Source organism: Gymnoscopelus microlampas, assembly GCF_963454915.1.
Source record: "Gymnoscopelus microlampas genome assembly, chromosome: 3".
NCBI lineage: Eukaryota > Metazoa > Chordata > Actinopteri > Myctophiformes > Myctophidae > Gymnoscopelus > Gymnoscopelus microlampas.
In genome coordinates this window covers 29,849,897-29,862,048 of record NC_139940.1, presented here as the reverse complement: position 1 = coordinate 29,862,048, position 12,152 = coordinate 29,849,897, and the positions used below count along the sequence as shown (strand labels likewise).

Here is a 12,152-nt window from a genome sequence, read left to right as displayed (position 1 = left end):
AAAAAGACTGCTTTCCATAAGCTTGTAAAAGTTGACCCTCCTTCGGTCTGGGAGGCATGCGTTAATCCGACAGACCTTTTCTCCGACTATGTGGCATCCGCGTGCGGTTAGGGTTAGGGTGCGGGTTTGGTTCGGGTTTACTGTTTAATGTCGGAGCACTGCGCTGTCGGAGGAATGCGCTGTCGGACTAACGTATTGCACCCCTTCGGTCTAGGGTAGCTGAATGGGTAGAGAGTCCCCCTGGGAAACTTAAAGGAGGAGTTCACCCAAAAAATGATTTATTTTCTATCAATTGCACACCCCATGAAGCCTTGAATACATGGATATATTTTGTTTTTTGTCGCAATAATTTGATGCCCGGGTGTATTTCCGGTAGGAGACACAAAGATTCTACTTTGTGTCTCCTACCGGATACATTAGCCGGTAGGTAGTGATAACTGCCATTAAGCTACAAGATTGGAAGGGTTATCATACCAAAATATAAACTAGAGACATGTAGGAAGACAAAAATACAAAAACTTTACGGTCACCTTAGGTGGTACCAAAATATGGCCCCAGCTGGCACGCGACGTCCGTTGACGTTGATTTTTGGTTGGATTTAGGTTGTGACGTCAGCTAACCAAAATCCAACGTTGGACCAACGTCAACTTCCAACGTTGTATCAACGTATTAATTTGACGTCAATTGACGTTGATATTTGGTTGGTTTTAGGTTGTGTTGGTAACTGACCAATAACCAACGTCTATTCAACGTAATATCCCAACGTCATGTTGACGTCGAAAACTGACATGCTGTTGTCGGATTCTTGACCAAACCTCAATGTCTGCCCAACGTTATTATGACAACGTCCACACAACGTTGCAGTCTAACATCATCAGACGTTGATATTTGGTTGGTTTTAGGTTGTGTTGGTAACTGACCAATAACCAACGTCTATTCAACGTAATATCCCAACGTCATGTTGACGTCGAATACTGACATGCTGTTGTCGGATTCTTGACCAAACCTCAGTGTCTGCCCAACGTTATTATGACAACGTACACACAACGTTGCAGTCTAACATCATTAGACGTTGATATTTGGTTGGTTTTAGGTTGTGTTGGTAACTGACCAATAACCAACGTCTATTCAACGTAATATCCCAACGTCATGTTGACGTCGAATACTGACATGCTGTTGTCGGATTCTTGACCAAACCTCAATGTCTGCCCAACGTTTTTATGACAACGTCCACACAACGTTGCAGTCCAACATCATTAGACGTTGATATTTGGTTGGTTTCAGGTTGTGTTGGTAACTGACCAATAACCAACGTCTTTTCAACGTAATATCACAACGTCATGTTGACGTCGAATACTGACATGCTGTTGTCGGATTCTTGACCAAACCTCAATGTCTGCCCAACGTTATTATGACAAACGTCCACACAACGTTGCAGTCTAACATCATCAGACGTTGATATTTGGTTGGTTTTAGGTTGTGTTGGTAACTGACCAATAACCAACGTCTATTCAACGTAATATCCCAACGTCATGTTGACGTCGAATACTGACATGCTGTTGTCGGATTCTTGACCAAACCTCAGTGTCTGCCCAACGTTATTATGACAACGTCCACACAACGTTGCAGTCTAACATCATTAGACGTTGATATTTGGTTGGTTTTAGGTTGTGTTGGTAACTGACCAATAACCAACGTCTATTCAACGTAATATCCCAACGTCATGTTGACGTCGAATACTGACATGCTGTTGTCGGATTCTTGACCAAACCTCAATGTCTGCCCAACGTTTTTATGACAACGTCCACACAACGTTGCAGTCTAACATCATTAGACGTTGATATTTGGTTGGTTTTAGGTTGTGTTGGTAACTGACCAATAACCAACGTCTTTTCAACGTAATATCACAACGTCATGTTGACGTCGAATACTGACATGCTGTTGTCGGATTCTTGACCAAACCTCAATGTCTGCCCAACGTTATTATGACAAACGTCCACACAACGTTGCAGTCTAACATCATCAGACGTTGATATTTGGTTGGTTTTAGGTTGTGTTGGTAACTGACCAATAACCAACGTCTATTCAACGTAATATCCCAACGTCATGTTGACCTCGAATACTGACATGCTGTTGTCGGATTCTTGACCAAACCTCAATGTCTGCCCAACGTTATTATGACAACGTCCACACAATGTTGCAGTCTAACATCATCAGACGTTGATATTTGGTTGCTTTTAGGTTGTGTTGGTAACTAACCAATAACCAACGTCTGTTCAACGTATTATCCCAACGTCATGTTGACGTCGAATACTGACATGCTGTTGTCGGATTCTTGACCAAACCTAAATGTCTGCCCAACGTTATTATGAGAACGTCCACACAACGTTGCAGTCTAACATCATCAGACGTTGATATTTGGTTGGTTTTAGGTTGTGTTGGTAACTAACCAATAACCAACGTCTGTCCAACGTATTATCTCAACGTCAGTTTGACGTTGAATACTGACATGCTGTTGTCGGATATTTGACCAAACCTCAATGTCTGCCCAATGTTATTATGATAACATCCACACAACGTTGCAGTCTAACATCATCAGACGTAGATATTTGGTTGGTTTTAGGTTGTGTTGGTAACTAACCATTAACTAACGTTTGTTCAACGTATTATCCCAACGTCAGGTTGACGTCGAATATAGTCTGGCTGTAGAATATGGACAATAAGTACTGAAGGTTCTGATATAGAGTAATGATCTAGCATCTGTTTAACCTGCAATAGTCCAACCAGAGCAATTGGTAGCTGTTTCATCTGTGGTTCAACTATATTCTTCCAGATGAGCTACAGGGCCACCCCATGGCCCAGAAAGGTGTTTGTGCAGTTCTATAACCCTCAGCCTTTTCCAGATAACTGAATTTGACTTTCAGACAAATACCATCAAGTTGCTCCTGGGGCACATGCCAGCATCCCACCTATAGTGAACCTGTGGCTGTATATGAGACTGATTAGCTACAGGTTTCTTTGCCAGTGTGGATTTAGAGCCAAGGCAACATGGTTAAGGCCAGTTATACCTTTTCCCTTCCGCTTTAGCAGATGTTAGTTGTCGGTGATCAGCCAGCTGCATCATCATCAGGAATGCGACCGACAGTGAGGTAGGTAGACAGCCATGTCAACTCTTTATCGTCAATAATTTGCCCTTAGTTTGCTTCAGGAGACCTTCCTTAGTTCCAGAGGGCAAATTCAGTTTCAGCTTATGGCTGCTCAAATGTTTTATGTTGAGCGCTTGGGGTGGGTGGACTGTAGGGTCCACCCCTACAGTGTCTTGCTCAGGACACTTCGCCCCGTCCAGGGCCTTTGAGGCAAACCGGGGACCTTCTGATTATCTAACCAGTAACCTATGCTGCCCTAAATAATAAACCCATATGAAAAGAAATGCATCAATACATTACAATGCATAGACACCGGCCTACCTCAAAACCAGGGTCTTCCTTAGTTGTGACATATGGAGCAAGAGTGTGTGACTGTGACACCGTTTATCATCCACACCACTATGTATGTACTACTGGGTGGACGGAAGGGCGGACAGATGGACAGACAGACAGACATACAGACAGACAGACAGACAGACAGACAGACAGACACTTTTTTTGTTACCCTTTCAGCCTAAATGCATGACTGTACCTCATGCTGTTTACATTTCTGACTAATAAAGTAATCAATCAATCACAAAAAGTAAAATAATTGTTTGCCCTGATATGTAGTGGAGTAAAATAATAAAGTATCAAAAGATAGAAACACACAAGTGAATTTAAAAAATACAATGCTAAGTACAGTACTTGAGTAAATGTACTGATTTTCACCATTGTTCATGTTTCATAGCTGTTGCAGTTCTTTATTTTTGCATTATATTAATTGCTAATCAAATAAATGATTGAGGGAAATATTTCACTTTTTGCATTAGGCCTACAGCATAATGCCATATGACACATACAATGTAAACTGACATTTAACATAATAACATTGGGCAGACATTGAGGTTTGGTCAAATATCCGACAACAGCATGTCAGTATTTGACGTCAACCTGACGTTGGGATAATACGTTGAACAGACGTTGGTTATTGATTAGTTACCAACACAACCTAAAACCAACCAAATATCTACGTCTAATGATGTTAGACTGCAACGTTGTATGGATGTTGTCATAATAATACATTTCAAACTGGATTGTCAAATGTCTCCTCAAATCACTGAGCAGTATAGCAACGTTCTGCTCTTTCATTGGACGAATCATTGGACTTGTGGGTGGGACCACAGTTGTATAACACCAGACTGGGCGGGGCAACAGTAACTGCTGCAGGAGCCTGCAGTTTGAATTTGGAGGGAGAGAAGACAGGAAGAGATACTTGTTTGTGCATGGAGATGTTTTTTTGACCATCCCAGGACTTCTAGAATCACAATCTTTTGCACAGGTGAGTTCATAATTAATTTCCTTCTAACTTGAAATGAAATATTTGACTGTTTGTTTTTAAAATAAAGTTCTACATTCTGTTTATGACCGAGTGAGGTGATTTCTTCATATTGCAAATCAGTCATGCTTTGTTGTTTTCTTTTTCTTTTCCTTTTCTTTGCATGTTTTTGAAACTGGCAGCATTGTTTGAGTAAATCCTTTGCCCAAAATGGTTACAGTACCTGCCTTTTGTGGCAAAACAGTGGGAACTAGAAAGAGGCTATACTGCATTAACTAGATGGACTGATCCCCATTGCTTTGTGTTGGTGGCTTGGTGCTGCTGAGTTAAACATTTGAATTGCAGCTTTTAAAGCTAATGTCTTATTTTAGGTGAAGTTCTGTTGTTCATGCATGATTCATGTTTTCAGTTGGGAATGTGTGTTATTGAAGGGTAAAAGCTCACATGCCTCACAGCCTGATTTTTGTGTGAGACAGTGCTGTGTAACTAAAAATCAGGCATAAGGGTTGGTTGCATTTGAATAGCCTTGTGTAGCCTTTATCATAGTTTTGATTATATTAGCTTGTAAGACATTATTTTCAGTCTAATATTGGCCAAGCCTAACAGTAAAGCCCACCTAAAAAAAATAAACATAATAGAGGAATGTAAACACTATGTTGAAGATTGATTGGTAAGTAACCAATCCCCAACGTCTGTTCAATGTATCATGCTGACGTCATATTGACATAGAATACTGACATGCTGTTGTCAGGTATTGTAACCAAAAACCAACGTCTGCTTAACGTCATTATGCTGACGTTCACACAATGTCAAATTCTAACATCATTAAGCGTTGTTTTTTTGTTGGATTTAAGTTGTGTTGGTAAGTAACCAATACCCAACGTCTGTTCAACATATCATGCTAACGTCATATTAACATAGAATACTGACATGCTGTTGTCGGGTATTGTAACCAAAACCCAACATCTGCTTAACGTCGTTATGCTAACGTCCACACAATGTTAAGTTCTAACATCATTAAATGTTGATTTTTGTTGGTTTTAAGTTGTGTTGGTAAGTAACCAATGCCCAACATCTGTTCAACGTATCATGCTAACGTCAAATTGACAAAGAATACCGACATTCTGTTGTCGGGTATTGAGACCAAAGCCCAATGTCTTCTTAACGTTATGACGTTAACGTCTACACAACGTTAAATTCTAACGCCATTAGACGTTGATATTTTGTTGGTTTTAATTTGTGCTGTTAAGCAACTATAATACAACGTTTTCTCAAAGTTTTTTTCATTTCTGAGGAATGTAAACACTATATTGAAGATCTATTGGTAAGCCATCTTAAGTTGAAATATTGAAGTAAGTCCTGTACAGTTGAATGGCCCAAACAGAGTGAAGAACAGTTAGTATTTTGCCATAACCGATACTTGATATACAGTAGCTGATAATGAAGTAGGTGTACTGTAGGTTTGATAGCTGTCGTTTTCGACGCTGTTCCAGCCCATATTGAATTTAAATGTCCACAGATGTTTCGGAAGGCAGAGGTAGCCTATCTAATCTGTTTTTGTGTGTGTGTGTGTGTGTGTGTGTGTGTGTGTGTGTGTGTGTGTGTGTGTGTGTGTGTGTGTGTGTGTGTGTGCGCGTGTGCGTGTGCGTGTGCTACTTCAGCTTCCAAACACCTGTGATCAAGACTTGGTGAGCCTCCACCAAGTCCGAAGTAAGTATAATATCAGGGCGTTAATTTGAGGGGTAATATGCTTTAAATTGGTTGTAATTTAAAAATATATATTGAATTAGATGATTCAGGTTTCCCACGGTAGTGACTTTCCTGGAACATTTTGAATTGAGTTATAAATTCCCACAGGGCTTTGGGCACCCTGATGATAGTTTTTTGACACAGTTAAACATAACAGGCACAGATAAACTAGTAAACATTAGTTTACAGTCAGCAGTGTAATGTAAAAGCAGTCTTATAGCGTTAATATTGAAAGGGTAGGGATGTGAAGTTTCACTCAACCAACGATTCGATATAATTCACCATACTGGGTTCACAATACAATTTCTTCTTGGGTTTTCTCTGAAGTAGTTGTGCCACGGCATGAGGCCATTGTGAGAAGTCTCTATCTTGCGTCAAGTATATTTTTCATTCATAATGTGTTGTGTATTTCTTATTTTCATGCTAGATGTGGTACATCAAGAGGTGGAAGGTCCTCTCAAGTAGAATACATCGGGTAAGTACCTCCACACTGAACTTCACTATTATTTGACAATAAAGCAACATCATTTTGATTTAAAACAAGTTTGATTTTTCACCGCTATTAAAGGCATCAGGTTAACGGCTATAAAAATGAGGCATCATATACAGTATATGAATAGTTTTGATGCGATAGCATCAATATATTCTAAAGAAGTATTTGTATAATTTATTCGTCATGTCCCTGGTGTTTAAAGACCTTAAGAGGTGTAACGATAGAATAATATCTTAGCTGTCCACTTAATATGGCATTTTCCTTCCTGTGACTTTTACCATACTCTCAGGTTGTCATGGTTGGAGACACAGGAGGTAATTCATTGGATGATGCACCCAGAAGAATGATGCCGTTCCTCATGTCACATGAATTGACACTCCAGTACAACCTTTGTTGACATCATGGCAAGAATAAGTCCCCGGGGCCTGTGTCTTTTTGACGTTGCATATGGTAAGTTAAACATTTTAATTGCCCGATGTAACTTGACCTTTCCGTTATCTTTCAAATTCAAAAAGGAGTGCTACAAAATGTTGATTATTTTTATATACGTTGGCAGTTATGCCTAAGTTCAAGAGTTTGGAATCACTGTGAAAATTAAGTAAGTACAGCCAAGACACTGATGATAATGATAAATGTAATAATAATAATAATAATAATAATAATAATAATAATAATAATAATAATAATAATAATAATAATGGTAATAGTAATAATAATAATAAGGGTAATAATAATAATAATAATAACTTATATTCTTCAACATTTCTGTTCATTAAATAATCCACCAAGTGCAGCAATATCTTTAAAGACCTTAGGCATTCTAGATGTCATATTCTCTAGATATCCAGGTCAAATTTCACCCCATATTTTCAGTAGAATTTGCCGTACTTTGAGACTGGTTTGTATAAAACTTCTCATGAACCTTACGGTATAGCTGTTCCCAACATAGGATTTAGATCAAGCAATTGTGATGGCCCTTCCATCAGAGACAGTACTCATATCTGCAAACTCAGTTAATTTCAAAATCATAATTTCTCACTGATTCCAAACTTTTGAACAGATATCTGTCAGTCAATAAAGATGTTTCATAATGTAAAAATCAAGTTAGAGTTATTAAAATAGCTTATTCCTGTCATTTATCTTTAGGGGAACTAAAGAAGAATGCAACCCTCAACAAATTAAACAGAATGATGCAGAGAAGACTCTCCAAGTGATTTACGGGAGCTCAGTGTTATTTCTCTCTCTTTTTAACGTTTTTGCCCTTGGTGCATATGTTATAGACATGCCTCAAAGAATGCACTTCATTGTTTTTATTGATTTGTACTGTTTAGTTATTTTAAAGTTTCACAAATGGAATCATTTTCCTACAAAGGCACTTTGGGCTCTGAACCTATTCACCAAACCTGTAACTGTTTGGACAACAATATGACTTGTAATTTCTGTTTGTTTATACTACCTATTAAAATGTGCCAATTACAAGTTTAAAAAATATATAATAATGTTGTTTTATTAAACTTTGTCAAATAATATTGTCTGATATTGTATTTTCACCTTGGTAAAACTTGACACTGAAACAAGATGTAATTTGTTGTTGTTTGTCTGACGTCGTGATGATGAGATATCGACGTCAAAATGACGTCTGGAAGATGTCCTGTTCCCACCGCCCACTCAGTGGGCACAGGAGACGTTATTTTAACGTTGATATCTTGTTGTGACAAGATATCTACGTGACAAGGTAACTCTGGAGGTTGACGTCCTGCTAATGTTGGATTGACATTTTATTCTCAACTAAAATACAACGTGATTACAACGTTAGAAATATGTCATATTTTGATTGTACTCTAACGTTGAGCCAATGTTGTACTATGACGTCAACCCGATATACATTTTCAGCTAAAATACAACTTGTCAGTTTATGACGTCAGACAAACGTTAGGTTATGACGTCAGACAAACTTTCATTTACAACTAAAATACAACTTGTATCCAACGTTGGGAGTCTAACCTTTAATCAACGTCTACATAACATCAGAGATTGACGTTAAATCAACGTTAGTTTAAGATGTCAAACCAACGTCAGTTTATGACGTCAGACAAACGTTAGGTTATGACGTCAGACAAACTTTCATTTGCAACTAAAATACAACTTGTATCCAACGTTGGGAGTCTAACCTTTAATCAACGTCTACATAACATCAGAGATTGACGTTAAATCAACGTTAGTTTAAGATGTCAAACCAACGTCAGTTTATGACGTCAGACAAACGTTAGGTTATGACGTCAGACAAACTTTCATTTACAACTAAAATACAACTTGTATCCAACGTTGGGAGTCTAACCTTTAATCAACGTCTACATAACATCAGAGATTGACGTTAAACCAACGTCAGGTTATGACGTCAGACAAACTTTCATTTACAACAAAAATACAACTGGTATCCAACGTTGGGAGTCCAACCTTTAATCAACGTCTACATATCAGAGATTGACGTTACATCAATGTTAGTTTAGGATGTCAAACCAACGTCAGGTTATGACGTCTAAACAACGTTGGGTTATGACGTCTAACCAACGTTGGGTTATGACGTCAGACAAACTTTCATTTACAACCAAAATCCAACGGTCATCCAACGTTGGAGTACAACGTTGGGACAACGTTGTACTGACGTCGCGTGTCAGCTGGGGCTTGGCCCCTGGACTAGATGTATTTTCTCGAGTCTGACTTTCACTTATACTGTATGCAAATGTCAAAATCGGTAAAATACATATATAATAGAGTAGGATCCTGACTAAGTAGTACTACCTGAAGTTCATGAGGCAATATCCCCCCTGCCCAAGCAAGCCTTATTGGACGAACTGTAGAAATTTGGTCTTTCATGTGTGAAACCTGGGTTTGAATATACCAGATAGGACATAAGTGTAATGGATGTCAGCTTTAAACACTCATAATATGAAATCATAAAGACTGATTTCATATTATTTTGGTTATTTATGAAAGGTGACTGTTTCATTCAGAGATCTCATTTTATTTTTTATTTTTTTGTGCAGGATGACTATATATTTATCAATGGTATAATTTAATGGTATCATTTCAAGTTGTGGGTGCAATTTACTACTAAGATGTGTACGAGTTAAAGAATATAACAAAAGGGAAATTGTAGTACTGTAAATGAAAGAACATAAGCAAGGTTATTGTTCTAACTGAAATAAGACAAACAAAACAATACTATAGCCTACTTAAACATAAAGCCGGTAGATTAGGACAATAAGGATTAAAGTACCAGCAAACTTTGTGACACACGCACCAAGTGAGTTATGCTTTCCTATAAATAAATCTAACAGGTAGTTCCTCATAGTAGTTGTGTGTAAAGGAAATGTTTATTTCTTTCAAAAAGGGTGACTCCCTGAAGTCACAAATTACAGTAGCCTACTCAAGACAAGACCCACTGCGTTGAATTAGACATAAAGTAAGTGCAGGACAGCATACAGAGATCCAGTGTGGACAACTGTACAGTAGCCTACCTTAGTTTTGCATTAGATTTTTATGTAGCCTACATAGAAAACATGGCAGAAGCAATCTATGTTAACTCAAATGAGGTCAGAGGAGATAATTTGAGTGTTATAAGAGTAAGAGCAACAGCCAACAATGAAAACATATACGCCAATGTGGAAAATACTCAACTTGAAACCAAAGACAAAGCTGAACATCAAAGGTCAGGTAGGTACAACAACTAAACACAAATTAAAACAAAAAAAGAGAGTTCCTCTTCAGGTCTCCATTGATGGATGGTCTAAGAACCTCCTAAAATATCTAAGACAAGATAAAAAATAAGTTTACGTTTACAGTACCTTCATAGGTACCCGGAGGGAAATTCACATTCACAGCAGCTTTCTGAGCTGATGTATAAACTCAGACTAAAATGTGCATTACTTTATGAGCTAAATGAATGTGCACAATAATCACCATAATCATAATTTGCTGATGCATACAACAATAAAGCCTTGTCAAGTTCAGTTTTAGAAATAGCTTTAACTCCCATTTTGCTTGATATTTCACTTTTTAAAACAACATGATGTATTCTTTTAGCTTAGCCAGGGTCTAATTATGGGTGTGTTTTTTTTTACCAGACCATTACTAGTCCAAAGACCTTAAGGTCTCCTGATGATAATGTGTGATTCAGGTTGTGCTCAGAGGTCCAGAACTGTTGCAGTGTGTCTGGGGGTGCTATGCTTTCTCCTATTGGCTGTCATCATAGGTCTGCAAGTGAACTGTGAGTATTGTGCACACACCTTGACAAACAACACACTAAATAATTTCATCTGTATGAGTTTAACTTTAGACAATGTCCAGGGACTGTTTACTCCACATTTTATTTCTCCTTTCCAGACAGCAGACTTACAGGTCTTCATGATTCTGAAATGCAATGTTTGAGGGCCCAAAACAAAAACCTTACTGAAGACAATAACCAACTAAAGACCAGTAATGACAACCTGACAGAACAGTTCAACATTGTGGGCAAAGAGAATGGCCTGTTACAAAGGACAGTTGACAATGCGTGTCGTAAAGTCAGAGGTAAGAGAATATTTTCTACAATCATAAAAGCTACCACAATTGCGCTGTCTTCTACATCATAAATCGCATAATCATAACATCTTTCCTTCTCTTAAAAATGTAACTAATATGTATTTGGTATCAGAGAACAACAAATTAAATAAATAATTCCAATTTTTAGACGACTGCCCTGGCTGGAAAGTGTTGGGCTGCAAATGTTACTTAATCTCTAACGGCACCAGCAATATGAAAACCTGGGAGGAGAGCAGACAGTACTGTCAGAGTGAAAGAGCTGACCTGGTGATCATAAGCAGCAGAGAGGAACACGATTTTCTCATGATGAATAACATTGGGCGGGCTTGGATCGGTCTGTCAGACCTAGCTTCAGAGGGGACATGGAAATGGGTGGATGGGAGTCATGGGACAACCCTGCAGGGTGAAGTGTTCTGGTTGGCACGGGAGCCTAACAATGCTGAACACAACGAAGACTGTGTGCATTTGCAGATCATTAAGGGTAGAAAAGGGTGGAATGACGCGCCTTGCACACAGCAGTTTAACTGGATTTGTGAGAAGTAGGGTTTAAATAGTGCAAGAGGTTTAACCCTAACCCTGTTATGACAGTATATATACATATATATCCTATATTTTTGTCCGTTTGCTTTTCAACCGCCTGATTTTCTGTTAAAAATAATTAAGGAATAGCTGTTAAGTATGCCGAGATCATACCTGATATTCCTGAATGTATTGTCTTAAGATATTAAATCTTAATTGATGATTTTTTTTATTGATAAAAACTGATTCAAAAGTCATAACAGTAGGCTATCACGGCAGGTACACAGATCGCTATGTGTTCCAGACAGTTGTTGACTATCTTTTAGCCCAGAGGCTAGAGCTG

The 12,152-nt window shown here is 38.3% G+C and overlaps 1 protein-coding gene and 1 long non-coding RNA gene across 2 annotated transcripts in view; both read left to right on the top strand.

Moving 5' to 3' along the window:
• LOC311041816 (uncharacterized protein) overlaps nucleotides 1–11,833 on the top strand; it is a gene marked incomplete at its 3' end in the record, with an annotated part of 55,043 nt that extends 43,210 nt beyond the window's left edge. Inside the window, exon 6 of the mRNA XM_084052302.1 lies at nucleotides 11,439–11,833. Within this exon, the coding sequence (XP_083908428.1) occupies nucleotides 11,439–11,833 (395 nt within the window). The remainder of the gene's footprint in view (nucleotides 1–11,438) is intronic.
• Nucleotides 10,201–11,272, top strand: LOC311042119. Its single transcript, XR_014600457.1, has 3 exons — nucleotides 10,201–10,423; nucleotides 10,887–10,976; nucleotides 11,093–11,272. It is a non-coding gene; the product is annotated as an uncharacterized lncRNA (long non-coding RNA).
• Nucleotides 11,834–12,152: the final 319 nt, after the last annotated feature.